This window comes from Corvus kubaryi, unplaced genomic scaffold (assembly GCF_017639235.1).
Source record: "Corvus kubaryi isolate FWS band 111438036 unplaced genomic scaffold, C.kubaryi_AGA036_p1.0 137, whole genome shotgun sequence".
Taxonomy (NCBI): domain Eukaryota; kingdom Metazoa; phylum Chordata; class Aves; order Passeriformes; family Corvidae; genus Corvus; species Corvus kubaryi.
Genome location: NW_024580671.1, coordinates 29,282,522 through 29,301,299, shown reverse-complemented (window position 1 = coordinate 29,301,299; position 18,778 = coordinate 29,282,522). Strand labels below are relative to the sequence as shown.

Below are 18,778 nucleotides of genomic sequence, written 5' to 3'. Positions count from 1 at the left end.
AAACTAACACCTCGTGTGATTTCAGAGTGCTGTTTCTTTCAGACTCCAGGAATGGTTCCATTTTCCTGTAGACTGAAGATTTTTATACTTCTAGCACTTGTTATGTGAAATTAAAAGCTCTGTCACTTTGGGCATTGGGTGTTTTTCTCTGAAAGCTGTGATACAGCTCATCTTCCAGCCTTAGACTTCCAGCAGGGGTTAATTGATGGCAGTTGTGCAGGGTATCAGAGTAGACTCTTTAAGCTGAAGCCCTCTGCCCATCTGTCCATAGATCCAGGCAATTCAGCCTGCCCACCTGGCAGCTCCACACCCATGGCTCCTCTGGCCAAGTTGTGGGGCCAGCATCTGTCCACAGGCTGGGTCTCACTGATGATGAGCTACCCTGGTGGTGCTTGGACAAATGCAGCCATACAGAGTCACTGAAATGGTGGTGGTTCACTATATATGTATATACAATGGTTCACTATAAATGTGTCCTACCTTGTGCACTTTACACAAGCCCAATCCAAATCAATGAATCATGTTTTGATCTGAAAATCCTGTGTCTTCATAATTAAACACATTAGTCACTAGGTACACTCTGTTCATGCTTGTGGTAGTAAGCTGAGAGCAAGTTTAATAACTCAATCTACTAAATATCTTACAAAGCACCAAGAAAACTTTATACAAGTTATATACATTCTGAAGATAAAATATCAGTCCTAACTATTATTCTGTGTTATACAATACAAGATTTCAAATATTTATAGATTCTCAAGTAACTGTACAGGTTGTCTACAAACTGTGGTATGAAATAAGAAAATCTGTGTGATTTTAGCCTCCATATATATACATAAATACATTTATATATACAGAGACACATTAAAACTAACAAGCCCATTCCAAAACCTGGAACATAACTATACGTAGTAAATCCTTCTTAAGGTACTTAAAAGTATCCTTCTGTCTTCATGCTTATCACAGCATCCACATTCATCTGTGATGTGTTGCTGGAGGTTATTATACTCAGAAAGTTAAGTCTAAAATTTTGTTTCTGTTGGAATCTGTAAGGAATTAAAAAAAAAAATCAACATTCTGTAAGGAACAGTAAGGGTAGGTGTCATCTGGTAAATGATGTGTAAGTATTTGATCCTCTAAAACAGACTGGGGTCTGACATTTTCTCCTTAAAGGGTTGCCCTGTGCTGGATACCACCCTACTCTCTAAGTCTGTGGTGAAAAGACTGCATGTGTCCCTTTCTTATCTCTGTCTCCAGACTCCCCTTCTGCCTGAGACATTTAGATAAACTGGACTAATGTTGACTTCTCTGCCACAGGGGCATTGTATCAGTGACTTTATCACGGAGGAGCTGTGGTGGACAGGCGAGGACAGCAGGTGAGGCAGCCTGGTGAGGCAGCCTTTGCCTGCCTTCCCTCTGCTCGGTGCACACCACAAGGCTCATGAGCCGAGCCCCACCCCTCTTACTCTCATAAGGCTTTGCCTAAGTCAAATCCCGTCAATAAGCTCTCTGGATGCTTTCTGCCCTGGGCTGACACAAGAGCTCAGGGATGAAAATGCTTTTGTTATCTGCCCTAGGCATTCCCAGGAGCAGCTCTCTGGGCTGCATTTTCTAGGGCTGGAGGGCCATAGCCAGAGCCTTACTGTGCACTCCGAGCTGCGCTGTCTGTTCCTGGGGATGATGACATTGTCATTGCTTCTACCCCTCTCCTGCAAAGAGCACAACAAGTTGGGGGTTAGGAAATTGATTACTTCTCTTTTTCTGTTTCTCCTCTTTCACATTAAAGAAGGTTTTGCTTTTCAAATCTCTGGAACATGCCTGGGAAGTTGACATAGAAGGAAGGAAGCTCTCACTTGTCAGCCTTTTATGATCCCCACCACATCTCTGGGTCAGTGCCAAGATCTGGACCAGTTTAGCTAAGCGGGATTAGACAGTTTCCACGTGAGCAGCATTCTGGGTCTTTTACATTTAAACACACTTATTGTATGCAGGATCCGCTCTTGCTCTTGATTTAAGAACACTCCAGAAAGGCCATCACCATATCTGGCAGTACTTATTTATCCACACTGCTTTAGCACTCCTTTTGAGGCTGGACAGGGCTGGAAAGCCTCCATGCAAGCAGCATAAAGTCTGCCTTTCAAGAGCCACTGCAGCAAATGGGGCAGCCTCTGCCAGATGGGTGACCACAGAGAACTGCTGGTGGAGGGGCTGGAATTTCACCCACACTGTGTTCTTCCCAAGGAGATGACTTCAACTGGAGTCCACAGCCAGGCCAGCTGCCAGTGGGAATTATTCACTCCTTTCACTAGTTTTCCATGCACCTGAACCAGGGGCCACTCTTGCTCTTCAATTTGATCGGAGACCAGCTGAGTTTTAATAACTATCTTTTTTGAAAATAGAGACAGTGTAGCACACACAGCTATAGCTGTGCAGGGGACTTTGGGAGCGTGACAATACTGGAAAGGCAATAAAGTAATGAAAGATGAAGACTGTAGTGTTACCTCAGAAAGCTTTAATTTGGGGGAGCTGGCTATGTCCTTCTTCAGCAAAATGTGTAAAACTGCATCATGAATGGTCAGGAAAAACATGGATGGTTTAATCTCTTCATCAAAAAATGCGCTTCTCTCCAGTTTGTCCAGAAGGCCCTCTGTGAGGGAACAGAATCAAAGCACAAAGAGACCTGGAGGCCTTAAGGAAGAAATTGTGTATCCTGAGCATGCCCACTGAGTGAACATGGGAGTTGCTGGTATAATGCGCTGTTTTATTTATTAGAGCAGATGGCTTCCTCTTTACAGATGTCAAGAGGATGGAACATAAATGCCTATCAGTAGTTCCCTGCTCTGTGCCAGGCAGGAGGGAATTTGAGCCCCTTTTCTTATTTAATGCCCAGGGTGGATGATAGTGGGTCCTGCAGCCCAGAGCTGTACAGCACAGGAGTGGCCATAGGTAAAAGGAGCCATCACACACGGTCCCAGCCTTTTGGGGACAGCATGGAAGGGACAACATCTCCACTCAGCAGGACCTCTTTGCTATCCAAGACTCAAAGGTAAAACTGAGTGATCGTCCACAGCCATACTCAATGATCAACAGGGGAGGCAAGGGGATAAGGCATCTGTGGAGATGCCAACACAAAGGCAAGTACTCACCATGTGCCCCAGCAATGTAAACGTCAATGTTGAGCCGGACAAATTCTTTCAAAGTCTGTTAAACCAGAAGGAGGCACCATTTAGATACTGCTGGGTTTGCTGATTACCATTATAGTGATTAGCCACAGCCAGTACACTGACCACTCTAAGATATTTAAGACCTATGATGGTAAGTGGCTCTAGACTCACACTCTATTGCACATAGAGGCAGGACAGTCTCTTCACATGGCTGCAGACAGGGACAGCCAAGCCTTTTGAAAAGGGGCAGAATTGAAAATGTTAAGCTCACAGAGAAGTAGGTGATATTTCGTAGGTTGTATGGCTTTATTGTATCTACATGGCACATGATGAAACTAAAAAAAATTACTTCACAATCTTCTGGGGAGATTTTTATAACTGGAAACTTGAGCAGAACCACAGTTCCCACTGTTACAGTGGGTCTTTAGTTCCTATGGAAATAGATTTACACACCCTGTGTGTCTCTGACAGTTAACTGTAGCTGCTACTGTTTGAAAATGTTGTGCCTTTTGCTTTGTTCAATGTCATCTGGGGAAGCAACAGCAGGAGCAGAAATGGAACTCCAATGTTCCAACTCCAGCTGGGTGTTTAAAGCCATATTTCATATCTATGTTTCTGTAAAGCTTCCCAAAATCTTAGCAGGTGAAGAAAGGGTACCACAGCCAACACTTTATTTCCAAGACAATTTATATTGATTATTTAAACAATTTCCTAAACGTTTTCTATAGAAAATGTCCATTCAAATTCACATAAACTCAAAGTTTGCCACTCTCCTTCCAGTCCATATAGCAATGCCTTTAAGAAGCAGACTAGAAACACAGAATAGAATCATATTTTGGTTGGAAGGGACCTGAGAGATCATCTGCTTCCAAACCCTGCCATGGACAGGGACACTTTACACTGGAGCAGGTTACTCAGAGTGTCATCCAACTCACCATTGAACACTTTCAGGGATGGAGCATCCACAGCTTCTCTGGGCAACCAGTATTTCACCATCCTCACAGCAAAAGATTTCTTCTAATCTAGACCTGCCCTCCTTCAGTTTAATGCCACTGCATCTTGTCCTGTCACTGTATATCCCTGTAAGAAGTCCCTCTCCATGCCTTTTTATAAGCTCCTTTTATGTATGGAAAGGCCATATGGAGATCTCCTCATAGCCTTCTCTTTTCTAGACTGAACAACTCTCTCAGCCTTTCCTCATAGGAGAGATGCTCCAGCCCTCTGATCCTTTCCTTGGCTCTCATCTGGACCTGTTCTAAGATGCCCATGTCTTTCCTGTGCTAGGGACCCCAGAGCTGGACACAGTACCCTGGGTGAGGTCTCATGAGAGTGGAGTAGAATCTCTTGTGAGAGTGGGGAAGAATCACCTCTCTTGACCTGCTGGTCATACTTCTTTTTATGCAGCCCAGGATATGACTGGCTTTCTTGTCTGTGAGTGCACATTGCATGGGTCAATTTTTCATCCACCAGTATCCCTGTCTCCTCCTCTGCAGAACTGCTCTCAGTCCATTTATTCCCCAGCCTGTATTGATACTGGGGATTGCCCTGATCCGCGTGCAGCACCTTGCACTTCATGAAGTTCAGATGGGCCCACTCCTGTCCAGGTCCCTCTGGGCACCATTCCTTCCCTCATGTGTATCCCTCAAGTGTAACTGCATCTGTAAGTTTTTCTTTCATATGATCACTGTTTGTCTTGCAAATTGTGATTACCTTTCGGAGGACTGTCATGGCAGAAAAATCGAGGAAGGACACTGATGAGAAATCCAGAATGATGCTGTGGATGTTGACCTGGGGTACAGTGATGCCAGGGGGGAGGTCAGTGCTCCAGTTGATCCGAATGGGCAAGTCTGTCATGATGGTGGGCTGGTCCAGCTCCTCTATCTTGTTGTTGTCTAATTCTTCATCTGACTCATACATAGGGTTAGCCATGCAAATCAAGCCTTTCTGTGTTGACATAGAAGTGTCATAGTTAGTTCTCTTCTGTAAGACCCAGCCAGGGTAGCGGTACTTCCTACGCTAGGGCAAGAGTAGTGGCAATGCAAAACTGCTCTTCCTATGAGATGGAGCAGGACCCACCTGGAAAGTTCTGTCTCTCCCTTGTCTGGAGAAGTATGGAAATTATTTAATCACCATCATAATCACTTAATGATGGCTTTTTATTCCTGAAGTCTGTTGTCTGATACACTTTAATACAGTAATTTTGGAACAAGTCAATAAAAGGCATGCAGGATTTGAGCTGGGAGAAAACCCTCTTTATCCCACCATTAATGCAGAATGATATTCACCTCTGTGGGATCTGAGCCTGCTATTTGTTGCCAGACAAAGCTCCAGTGGACACGTACAAGCTCTGCCCATGGTAAATCTGTAGGTCTCTAACAGTGAGAGCCATTTAAAATCTTGTTTTTTAAATGTGTTTGTGTCATGAAGTGGCAACTTGGGGAACAGTGTATCTAATTAAGAAGGGAGGCTATGAGGGCCTTCTCTGCCATGTAAAGCCAGGGACCTTGGTTGCTTAACTCCCTCCCCACCCTGGGGGGTTGCCTTACATACTGGTGTCACTCGCAGCTCTCCTTTCTTCAGCATCTTCCTAATCTTCCTCAGAGCTTTATTGCGTTTCCTCAGGACTCTCAGTGGGTTGAAGCCAACCTGCAAAACCAGAACTTTGAATAATTAAAACAAGAAATACCTCTGTGACACCGGGGGAAAGACAAAGCATCTCATGTGGTTTTTCTTTACAGTCACGACGACCATAGTTTGAATTTGATGTTGTCTACCACTTTTCACGAATTCAAACAAGGGCTCTTTCTTGGTTGGAAGGATGGCTACAGGAATGGCTACAAATGAGGCAGGGCTATCTGTACTGCTTTAGGAGACCAACATGGACAGCGTTACAGCAGTGACAGTGCTTAGCACAGGCCAGTAATTCCAGCAGGCTGGCACAGTGCTGGCATGTCCTATTCATCTGCATCATGTGATGGCTACCCAGGTGATCAAGATCAGAGAGTTCATGGGTTGTATCTGCTTTGTGCCGCCTGACTGCAGAGAGGGTCATTCACTCACTGTTTTTCCTGAAGAAGAAAGCCAGATTTTGTCATGTTGGCTGCATATGTTTCTTGAACCTCTGAGCTGGTTTTAACAAAATTAGATGGCAGGTAAATTAGGCTAATAATAAAATTAGGCTAAAATACTAAATTCCTGCACATCTTCTGCCTCATCCATCTAGTGCGTAGAGGAGAAAGGTATTATAAGTACCTGTATTTGTAGAGAAACAGTGGTGTGAACATCTGCACTCACAAAAAAAAAACCTTCAGGCTCTTCTGAGGTGAAAGCCAAGCACATGGAGAACCAAATGCATCAGATTCCCTCATTCCTCTGCCAGTTTCAGTCCCTCATGTGAAGAATGAACTGCTCATTATCAGTTCTTGGGGTAGTCACTGCTTATCAACTCCCCACTAAGAGCAGCGGGAAGGGGAGGGTATGGTGCCAAGTTGTGTTCGGGCATTCATTCACACGGTGAGGGCTCGGGAATCCTGGATCTCTGTGCTGTTTATGGAAAGACTGGCTGCATTCACCAGTTTGTTATGAAAGACACTAAGAACTCTTTGATAGAATGATTCCATTTGGCATTCTTCTGACTGTTGTGGTTACATTCTTGGGACAATATGTGTCCCAAGACAATACATTCTTTACAATGTGTGTAAATAATGTAAGTGCTAATAAAATAAAAACAAAGCAAAACAAAATCAAATCAAATCAAATCAAATCAAATAATTTCCCTTTATATTATCTATGTTTGCACTACTTTCTTCTCATAATATGTATTGTTATAAGTATAAATCTGGTATAAACATTGCTATGTTGTAAGTTCAGCATGAGTCAGGCTGTTCTCAGAGGTGTGTGCATACATATTATATTACAGTAGTGGCAACAATATCTGAATAATTAATGAAAATTCACCCTTGAACTGTGGACTGACTGCATATATAGTAATTATTGGGAAACCATATTCCCTTAATGTGTCAAGCAATTCATATGTTCAGGACAGCCCCAGACACTTACAGCAGTGATGAGTTTCTCTCTGAAGAATTCAATATTAGCGAAGAAGATTGGAGAGGAGCATCTGAAAATCTTCACTCCCTCTGGCTCATAGATCTGTAAAACGAAGGAGAAGCATCAGTAGCAATGTTTGCTGTAGAAGCACATGTGAAGCCGATGATAAAAGAAACGAGACATTTCTTACATCAGTGTAATCCTTCCTGTTTCTGTAGATGTTACTTCTCCCAACATTGGCCAAAACAGTGCAGCTTGGACTGTGAACAAACATACACACAGTTGTTGGTGTCCCACATCGAAACTTGGAGGATGGGAAGGATCAAATAAAACCATCTCAACTGGGGTGGCAGAGTGAAGCAAGACCCACATCCAAAGATTTACACCTCTAAATTTTTCCGTACACAGTTGCTGGACAGACCAAGGCACGGATGGGGCTGTTGCCCTTCTCTGTACAGAGGGAGACAACCTATAACAGGAGGCCCTGGGATATCATTGCATTCAACAAGTACTCACATCTGGGAGCGGATCACCACCGTCAGCAGCTGGAATGCCACAGCTGTTGCTAGTCCAATGTCCAGGCCAAGAAAGACAGCAGATAAGAAAGTCACCACCCATATAACCTGTAATGAGCCAGTAGATGGTGACATTATGAGCATGTCAAGAACCTGGGTCACGAGCTCAGGGTGGAAGCAGAAACAGATCTCAGGTCTGGTCCAGGATCTCCATCTGCTTTTGGCGAGGTTTTTTTTCTTGTGAAACAGGGCCAGAGTCACCACTCCAGCACCAGGGAGTGTTTCTAGGGATAGCAATTTCTAGACAATAAAGGCTCGAAATGGGATAGGTGGTTCACTAAGTGCTCAATAAAAATCCATCAGAAATGCAAGATTAGAAGTAAATCAGAATTCTGGTAAAGCTGAGAGTTGTAAATACTCAAATATAGGTGCTGTGAATGTACATGATCGATAAATGACTAGATAATACTGAATAACTTTTAGCCACAGGGCTCAAAGCATTCTCATGGGACAAATAACTGTTGGATATCTGGGAAAACTGAGGCCTGGCACCATTTGTGAGCCTAAATTTTCTGAGTGTTAGAGGTAACCAGTCATGCCCTCTAGCCATGAGCTTTACCATTTGGAGTAAACTCTTCGAGTCCCAGTTGTCATTTGTTTTTTGCTGTGTATCTTCCATATAACACATTGTGTGATTCTGAGAAAGTGTCCCTGAATGCTTAGTCAATGCAGTAGCTATTTGGATATTTTCTGTTATTTAAGCATTTTCTGTAACTGTCTTCTCTATTTGACTTTATATAATTCACTATTTTAATAAATTTTGAGGAATTGGATGAAAATGAAGTTAAGAGTGAGAATTGACCCAAAAATAAGTGGGACAAGATGGAAAACATAAGCAAGTGGTATACCAGTAAAAAAGGCATGCCACTATTGTACTTCTGTTCAGTGAAGTAAAACAGGGATTAAAAAAAAAAGAAAATTTGTATAATAGATTACTTTTTCAGAGCACTTAACCTCTGATGCTTGTGAAACTCAACTTACACAGTCATACTTGTCCTTTCTCCATAGGATGCCTACTTCCTTGAACTGCATGAGCATTCCTTTCAAGTTGCCAAGAGCCAAGGATGCAAGGACTGACTGTTAAAAAGACCAAAACACATGCTCCATGTTTAAGCAATCAAAGAAAATGTTGAACATTAGGAGTTAAAAGATCATACAAATAGGGCCAAAGTGCAGCTGAAAGGCCAGGGAGCTGCTCCCAGTTTATCACTGCTACTGGAAAATCCCCAGCCGTGGTGCAGTGCAGGTGTCTGACTTGAGGTTGTAAATCCCACTTATGCAGCTGTGGTTTTTTGGTGTTTGGGTACTTATACTTCCTTTGAGTGACCAGATGTAGTGGTCCTTTCTGGCATAATATGGGAAGAAGAACCAAGCTTTTCAAACCCTATTTGGCTCCCACTGAAGTCTATGAAAACTCACAATGACTCCTAGAGCAGCCCTGTCTCTGGGAAGCAGGAGGAAGCATTAGATGAAACCAGTGAATACCTTCTGTAATGGTGCCAGGAGAAACCCAATGGCCAAGATCACAACCAAAACAATGACAGATGAGATAATACCAGCAATCTGCATGAGAGAACAATTTCACAATGAATAGGTGCCCACAGGCATTATGGTTAGCGAGGAAAAAAAGAGCTGTCTTTCATTAAATGCCATCATGACCTGTTGTCTTCTATACCTGTGTTTTGCCTCCTGTGCTCTCCTGCACACCTGATCTTGACAGAGCAGTGCTGGAGGCAAATCCCTTGAATGATCCACCAACTATATTACCCAGCCCAAAAGCAATTAGTTCCTGAAATAAAAATAAAAAGAGATTTTTCTTAAAAGCTGGTTCATGACAGTTATTCACAAAGCAAAGCTTTCCTAAAATGACTTCTCTCCCATTAATAAATGCAATATGTTGATCTCTGCGTTATTTACCTACCTGGTTGCCATCTAAGGGGTAGTCATGCTTGATGGAATACACTTTAGCCACGGAGAAGGCTACTGCAAACCCAACAATTGCGATGGAAATGCCGTCACCAATGCAGTTCTGGAGGATGCCTACATCAGGTGCAACAGGCGTTTGAAACCTGAGAGACAAAAAACTCTATTCATTAAGGAGACGCCTAAGGTTCTTCTGCAGATCCTAGGGAGAATTCCTCTCTGGACTTTTTTTTCCCCTTTTCTTTCAGTGAACCGAAATCTGAAGAAAGAAGACTTGAGCAGAAATAGATGTTCCTCTGCAAACTCTACCTACTAGCACCCCTGGGGCTACAGGGACCACCCCAGACTCACTCTGCTGTCCTAGTAAATGTCTTCCTCCCTATTTTTACCTTAACATGTGCCTCCTGATTCTTTATGCCAAAATTCTGGCATAGCCGGCTGAAGTCTATATATAGATATATACTCTATATGTGGATAAATAATCTTTATGTGGATATAGTCCTGGAGAGGCAGACATTGAGACCTCTGGAGGATATGCCAGTGGCCAGTCATGGGATCAGGCAGGAGAATTGTGCAGGGTCCTGGTGGCTTTCCAGGGCTGGTGATGGCTGCTGAACTGTGCATGTATTGTGAGGGAAATGGAGGAGTTCAGGGGTGAGTAGTTCAGTAAAAAGACAAACATCAACCTCCTGCTCAACAGCTGTCTCAGAAAGTGAAGGACACAATTATTTCATGTCTCAGTGTATTCCTTGATGAGTAGGAGATGTGCTCTAGTGAGTAACTTTTGTGTATTGAAAATGTACCATATCATTGAGAGAAAAATGTTTATTTACCCACTGAAAGAAGATGAAGCAGATAATTTTAATCAGAAACATAGCTGAACTCATTTAACACTGCCGAACTGGAGAGAACATTTTGCTCCAGTGGTGAACTGTAGGTAAGCCACTTACCCTTCCTCTAGTTTTCCAACAACAGCTACATTAAATTTTTCTTCAAAGTTGACAAAATGGGAAACCAGTGCTGCTAAGACTGTCTGAAAGATAATAAACCACACCTCCATTAGGCACATTCAAGCAAGAGTGTGAAGAATCTATTAAATACCATTACCTTCCTTCTCCAGCCTTATCCACACACTCTCCAGCCTTATCACTAGTGGCAGAATTATGCCCCAAGTTTTCACACCCCTTTGCTGTTCAGATGTCATTCCTGAATGACCTTACAGGTATGGGTTTACATTCATAAATTACACATTATAACAGAATATCTTACTAACAACAGAGATCATCCCACTCAGTAAACCAGGTATGTTCTAACAACATGCTGTAATGACTCTAGGGGAAAACAAGTGCTACTTGAGTCTGTATAACATCGTCCAGGATTTTAGGAGCTTACTGCCCCTGTGAGGCTTCCGTCACCCCTCTGCTGCTCAGAGTGGGCAAAACCTTCTGCTGCTGGAGGGCAAAATAATTTTGTGCATGGCCATGGATGTCCAGGACTTCAGTGGTTGCTTGCAGGTGTGGTGCAGAGGGGCCTCAGCAGTGAGAATGCAGTTGGCTGGTGTCAGAGCCGTATTTGTCCAAGGAAAAAAATTCACACCACAGATATGTTCAGTTAAGAACAGTTAAGTGGAGGTAAAACATTTCACAATAGCTCCTGAATGCTGTAAATTTTTCTTATATGTAAAATGATAACACATCATTTAACGGATAACCAGAGAAGAAATAGTTAAAACTCTGCTTCCCATGTCATAATATGGAGCAATTGCAAAATCAAAGGAAGTGACTCACCACGAGGAGTTCGATTGGGATGGGAGTTGGTAACTTTTCCTTGTATCGATCGTTCATTTCTTTTACTACAAACACGATAAGCAAGACAACCAGGGATGTGACAAGGTCAGCAACGTTTGTTTCTGTGATCTGGCTGAAAATGCTCTCCAGAGTCTGCAGAACCAGGAAGAAACATGTGGTGCTTTAGAAACAGTTGGGCCCTGGCACAGTAGCACTATCCCTTCCAGAAGAACCTGTATCTGAATGGCTCTAAGGATTGTGCTAGTTGGGATTTATTCCCTGTGGCATGATGTGGACTGCAAGCCCCCATGAATGTTTCTGCATCTGCCAAATGATGGAAGCATCTGCAACAGACCCTTTCTGCTAACTTGTGACCCTCTTCTCCTGATTTTCCCCTGAGGGACGGTTGGAACAACAGGCATGTCTGTGATAGGATATGTGAGCAATGGCATTGCTGGGCAGGTGCCTCTCTCCACTCCTTCCTTCCTGTCCTTCTTCTCCCTTCTCATCCAACAGCACTCCCAGAGTCATATGCAAATTAAGTATGTATAATATCAGTCTAGCAAAAATGAATAATTAAATCCTTAAGGCAGAGTCGAATGCTTAATTGAAATACGTCAGCACAAAATAGCTACTATTTTCTGATTAGCCCAATGGGGTGTAACTTGGTGCTTGGTAATAAATTTAAAATTTGGTCAAATACTAATAACATATCTGTCTTGTTTTTCTCTCGTTTTTCCTCCTGCCTTGCAGTTTTTGTGCTGAGTTCTGTTATTATTGCCTTGTGATACACAGTCAGAAATGCATCGCAGGTACATCAATAGCATTAGCAAATAATGAACATGTGGCACTTACATAGATGATGCCAAATGGTTTATTAAATCCGGGGACAGGTAGCTGAAACATGAATTTCAGTTGAGATACCAAAACATGGATAGCTGCAGCAGTTGTGAAACCACTGATTAATGATTGTGATAGATAAATCACGATGAATCCAAACCGGAAAATTCCCAGAAGCAACTGAAACACAAAATGACCATAGGTCAGTGGGATTCATTTGCAGTTTTAAGCAATCTTTGAAAGAAAGACAATCATATTAAATGGAAGCAAAGATTTTCACCTAATCCCATGCATCCAGAGATTAAGGAATGTACTGTCACGAGACTTGCAATAAAAATTGAGATTTAGCAACAGAGGGCATAATGCTAGTCAGAGTAATTGCTTTAACTAAAGAGTAATTGTTTTAACTAAAACCCATTCTTTTTATTTCATAGCTAAAATATACATCCTTGTTTTCAGTTCATATATTTTCATATGATACAAGTGTTTCACGAAGCACAAATATATTAGTATGTTAGGAAGGGAGGAACTGTAGGAATTTGTTATTAGGGAGTAAGAATAAATTGGGTTTTTTTAAAAAACAAATCCAAATATTTTACCACTGCAAGGCAGAGTGTTTACTCCCCTTGGTGCATCTGCATCATTCACATTATTTTCACAGCTACTTTTTTCCTATCCAGCAGATTGCTTTATTCTGTAGGTGGAGGTTGCAGCTGTGTGGGCTGTGGGCTCAGGCCTGTGCAAAACCAAGGATTTCACAGCACATGTGAGTGCCTGGTCACTGGAGGGAACAGATGTCTCCTAATCAGTGAGCCAGGGTCGGTTACATGGAAAGTGGAAGAGGATTACTTTGGTGACTACAACAGCAGAAACCAGAGAGGAAGGTCAGGCCACCATCCATCTGTTCACACAGGTACACTCACACGTACATTCACCAACCTGAACAATCCCAGAAAGGAAGGTTACAGATGCAGCCACCATCACCCTCTCGTCATTTATTGCTGAGATATTTGTGGAATTTCCATTTCCAATGCTGTCATCAGGGACCAGCCTGGTGACGACTCCTCCCACCATGAGGCTCAGGACGGGGAAGGGACCTGAGCAGCACAAGGCACTTGTTAGAAGATCTGAAGGGGCAACATGTACTTCTTCATCAGTGATGAGGGTAAGTGGTGTGCCTGAACTTACCCACTGAGATATGTCTCGATGTGCCGAAGATAAAATAGACCAGGACAGGGAAAAATGCTGCATAGAGTCCATAACTGGGGGGGACATTCACCAGCAAAGCAAAGGCCAGACCTGTAAAGACCAGGGAAGGTGATGTGTGTGCTGGAGGCTGAAGCCAGCAGTGCCTTGGCACCTGGCTTAGCAGGCTGTGTCAGGACACATAGTTCCCAAAGGTACCTTGCAGCACAGCCACGAGCCCTGTGTTGATGCCAGAGACGATGTCACTCAGGACCCACTCCCTGAAGCGATACGCTGGCAGCCAGGAAATGACTGGAAACAAATTCAAAGCAATTTTTTTGACCCTTTGTGGGGAGCAGCTGCAAAGGCACAAGGGGACAAAATTTTGTCAGTGAATCACAGCCTGTTTCAGAGAGGTGAGGAAAGGGGAAGGATTCAGGTTCTGGCTGCCAGAAATCAAAACCTCACCCAGACACAGCCCTGATCAACCTGCACTACCATCTGTGCTTCAAGGTATATCCAGTGGCCTTTGGAGGTTCTGTCCAACCCAAATTCTCATAGAACAGCTTGGGTTGGAAAGGAACCTCTATGGCCATCTAATCCAACCCCCCACCCCAGGAAGCAGGGATGCCATCCATTGGGTCAGGTTTCTCAGAGCCTTAAACATTTCTCTGACCTTGAACATTTCCAGGGACAGGGCATCCACCACCTCTCTGGGCAACATGTGCCAATGCCTCACCACCCTCATCATAAAAAATTTCTTCCTTCTATCCAGTCCAAATCTACCCTCTTTTAGTTTAAAACCATCGTCCCTTGTCCTGCTGCAACAGGCCATGGTAAAAAGCCTGAGTATGTCTTTCTTATAAGACCCCTTTAAGTACTGAAAGGGTGCAGTAAGGTCTTCCTAGAGTCTGTGCTGCCAGGGACCCAGAAATAGAGAAGCTATCTTAGATACAACTGTAGGAAGACTTCTAAGGGTAACAGCAGTCAAAATCCATTAGAAAAATCTGACATTGAATTTAGTTAACGAATTTTCACTTGCTATGTTGGAATGGGAGGTGTGCATTGTCAAGATGGAGTTCATGCCGTCCAAGAGCAGTCAGGACTGTTTCTTAGATCTATTAAAAAAAAAAAAGTATCTCCTTACCTAAAATAGAGTTTCAGGTGATCCCAAAAGGTTTTATGGTATCTGTGCAATTTCTCATGCTCTTCATTGAATGCATTCTCTGAGTACACGGGTCTGGCTATAACATAATGGTTACCCACAGGTTCAACCATTTCTGCTGAAATGTCAGGCTAAGGATGGTGACTTGTGTGTGCTCCTCTCTGCCCCAGGCACTTAAAAACCTGAAATGAAGAACAGGGTTAGCTCTTTATGTACTGTGGGGCGAGTAGCCATAGCATAGCTGAGTGAGCTCCAAACTGAGCGTTACCACCTTTGAAGATCAAAAGAGAGATGGTTGAGACACCCGCTTCACTTTGCCAAGGTGATCTCCTGCCCTGCTCCTCCTCCCACTGCAGAGCACCGTTTCACTGGAGCATGAAGTATTTCTTTCTAAAGATGCAGCCAAAAAGTAGACAAGATGGTTTTTGAGTTACTTTATCTCTGAGTCAGTCGTGTACAACCAAAAACTTCCTCCCTCAAAGAAGATTAATTTCCTAAAGAACAAACAAGCAGATCCCAAGCAGTTTCTCTTTGTGGCACTGTTGGGAGGGCTGGGAGCTCACTGTAACCCCCACATGGGTGGAAAGGCAGAGCCCAGGCAGGGCTCAGCCATCCTCTCTTGGATTCAGAGACAAGGCTGAATACATTGTCTTGGATCTGTGTGACAAGGGGATCAGGCTCAGTACCAAAAAAGCATGATATTGCTGCTTGTTATTTTTAAGATTTATTTCTACATCTGGACTGCTTTTCCTCTGCTTCATGTTCACAAACAGTTGTTGCAATGTCTTACCTGAATACTATTTATTGCCTTGTCCCAACCCACATTTGCATGTTTGTGCTGGAGAGAAACTGTCCTGGGTCACTCCAGAAATGACCCCTGGAGCCCTCATTACACGTGAGAATGAATCTGCTCATCATTCACTTCCGTCAACACCACTAGGTACTTTGCAGCAATTAATTGATGCCATTATTGTGCTGCTTATGGTGCTGTTACATTTCTCATTATGCCACACATTCTTCTCACATTAAATTCAGCTAAAAACTGTAGTATCTATTAACATTTCTCTCAGTTGAAGCCACCATTAAATATTTAATATAGTACTAGTCCCAGACAGAAGTTGTGGAACTTGCTCTTCATAGCCACAGTTGGACTAGACAATCATTGTAGGATCCTTCCAACTGGAACTAATCTGTTCTATCCTATTCTATTTTCTTTTGACTCAGAGATGAGGATGTACTGCAGGAAGCAAGTAGTCTTTTGGGACACTGATAATAGGGGTTTTCTCCTTATTGTCTCTCCCCTAATGAAAATGCTCCTTGTTGCCTTGGTTCTGGCTGGTGGTCTCTTGACAGATGCCTGACCAGCACTAGTTCCTTGCCCAGGTCTATCACCTGACTCTTGCTGAAATACCCGACATGCATTTCTAATTCAGAAATTGTGAGTACTCAACATTTGGAGATATCACAGTACAGATTTTAATGTGGCACAAAGCTGTTTGCATAGTTACAAACAGATGAAAGCTTTAAATCCATGACAATTTTGGTATTAAAATGTGAATCCCATCTTGAGACTTTGCTACAGCTCAGAGCTTATTATTGACCTATTTGAAGTGATTTCATTTTTGTTTCCTTGTTGTTCATTCTGTGGAAATTCATAGATGTGTGTAGAAGTCCAAACAATGTCAACGAACCTCTTAGATGTTTTGTTGACATACTATTCTTTCACAAAGGAATCACTATTTTGGTAATGGGTTAAACATTTTTACTCTCTGTTTTAACATAAAAATTAGATCTGTAATATTTTCCAAAAAAAGGGCAGTAATTATTCTAGCAGGCAAATGCTCAAAATCTAAGCTTATTCAAAACACTGATCCAAAGCCAGTTAAAATCATACTCTGATCCGTAATTTTACACTACTCTCCCTCCCTCTGTTGGAATCAGAGCTCCAAAACTGAGGCTGATAAAATTTCAATGAAAAAATTAGTTAATTCATTTCATTCCCTGATAAATCATGGTTACTTAGACTTGCAAGAAGTTGTTTTATCTATTAAAGGTTTTAAAATTGCTCTGTTTCCTAGTTGGTGTGTCTGCCTTTTATACTTCATGTCACAAAGAGGAATATTGCTGAAAGTCCTGTGGAATAGTATTGCTCATTACACTGTAAGGCACGAGAAGCACTATTTGTACCCTTCGAAGAGTTCATAAGCCATAAAAATAGAAGTGTATGGGTCTGTACTCCAGGACCCCCACACCGCCTCTCTAGAGCGCCTTGGGCTCCTTAGGGGACAAGACCAATTCTTCTGATGACTTCTATAATGTGTCCACCCACTCACGAGGAACACCAGCACAGACCAAGCTTACACTGCACAGCTATTGAGTGGTTACAACTTTCAGTCACTATTGACCAAGACTAGATCTGAACTGAAACCCCAGAGACAACATCCTGGTTCAGTTTTATTCCATACAGCCTCTGATCCTGTTCTCATGGCCAGCAATTAACACCATTGCAATCTCTCATATGTAAAAAACTCCAGCTCCACTGCTAATCCCTCAGCCCTATGAAATTTTGGAAATGCACATTTTCACGTGTGCCATTTTGTTGAGAGGATTAACAAAGGGATACTTTTTTTCCCTTTATTGATTCATCCTAAATATTGACTAAGAAGTACACAAAAATATGTAATTTTAATTGAATAATTAAATATTAACATGGTCCATCCCACTTTTCAATCTGTGTATACCCCCTCACAAATTGAACTTCTTCACAATATAAACATCTGAAAAATTCAAAGAAATTCCACAAAGGAAACTTCTACATTTTACACAAAATGAAACACATGACTAGAAGCACTTTCATTTACAAGCATTACTTCACATATCCCATACCTAAAATGACAATTTAAAGTTGTACCTGGTAAATCTTCCAGGAAGCTCTTCAGAAGAAACTAGACCAAGATTTTTTGGATAAAGATATCCCTGAAATTTTCACAGCTAGTGCAGGTATCTCGTGCTCCTCTTCAGAACCTCCCTAAATACTGGCAGCACTTTAATAACTAACTTCAGTTAACTTTTACAAGAAAAGGAAGATTTCACTGTGGCCTTGACCACTGAGCCTATCCTCAGGAGGAGTGATAAGGAGTAATTTCTTAAAGTTCTTTGTGATATTGCTTAACTTTGTTTGGTGAACTGTTTCTGATTGGTCTGCAGAGCTCATATGGGAAAATAGAGATGAATAAGAAGGACTGTCTGTTGCAATCCTGTGTTGTTGCTGAGCTGAAGTGGGAAGTGGTGGACAGAGATCAGCTATGGTATCCTTCATTTCTGAAGAAGCCTAAGTCATTGATGAGGGAGATGGGCTGCTGGGCATGCCAGGTTTGAGCAAAGCGTGCCTCCCTTGACTTTCCTCCAAAGCATCTTTAATAGTCCCTAAACTGTCCTTCCAGAAGCAATTTCTGGATTCTCAGACCATTGCCAAAAATAATCTTTGCAGGGATTTCCAAAGGGCAGCTGTGACTTGGTGGAGCTGACAGCTGTGGCACCCCATGACAGATACTGGAAAGGCACAGAGCATGTGTGCGGCCACACGAGTGTGCTGGGGCATGGACATGGCACGGGTGGGTTGGACTGAACTGCAGGGTGTTCCTACTCCCCTCCACTGCCCATAGAGCAACCAGTGGGGATCATCCTCCCTAGGCCAAAGTGAACCTTTGTAAACATTTCCCTGAGATACCTAAAAACACTTAAGGAGATACATGAAATAGCATTTTGAGTCCTCAGGTTGCAAGTTCAGTTCCAGGTGCCTGTGTTCATGATGGCAGTGAACCTTCAGAGCTGAGGTGCTGAGGACACCATAGCACCAAAGTACCCTGATGAAAACCATCCTTACAACCCTTTCCTTAGGTCACACTGACACAAACACTGAGAAATGCTTAGCTGTTGATATCCATATTACCAGGAAGACCACGGTTTGCCAGACTCCTCAGGGAACTTCTCTACTCTGACTTAACCTCTAGGGGTCTGAAGTCACAGACCCTGTCCTTGAAGAAAGTTTTCTTCATCTGGTGAAAGGTCACAGCATGAGGATGGGCACCC

The 18,778-nt window shown here is 42.8% G+C and overlaps 1 protein-coding gene across 1 annotated transcript; it reads right to left on the bottom strand.

Moving 5' to 3' along the window:
- Nucleotides 1–590: 590 nt before the first annotated feature.
- SLC26A3 (solute carrier family 26 member 3) lies at nucleotides 591–17,706 on the bottom strand. The gene is made up of 22 exons (XM_042018333.1): nucleotides 17,598–17,706; nucleotides 14,958–15,076; nucleotides 14,669–14,868; nucleotides 13,741–13,880; nucleotides 13,525–13,635; nucleotides 13,276–13,433; nucleotides 12,352–12,516; nucleotides 11,497–11,649; nucleotides 10,660–10,742; nucleotides 9,708–9,855; nucleotides 9,462–9,575; nucleotides 9,272–9,349; nucleotides 8,768–8,863; nucleotides 7,728–7,834; nucleotides 7,402–7,471; nucleotides 7,221–7,313; nucleotides 5,712–5,807; nucleotides 4,872–5,105; nucleotides 3,144–3,198; nucleotides 2,499–2,644; nucleotides 1,641–1,706; nucleotides 591–1,043 (listed from the first exon to the last, which is right to left on the bottom strand). Exons 3-22 carry the CDS (start codon nucleotides 14,797–14,799, stop codon nucleotides 1,020–1,022), a joined length of 2,268 nt encoding a protein of 755 aa, XP_041874267.1. The 5' UTR covers nucleotides 14,800–14,868; nucleotides 14,958–15,076; nucleotides 17,598–17,706; the 3' UTR covers nucleotides 591–1,019.
- Between the last annotated feature and the right edge of the window lie 1,072 nt (nucleotides 17,707–18,778).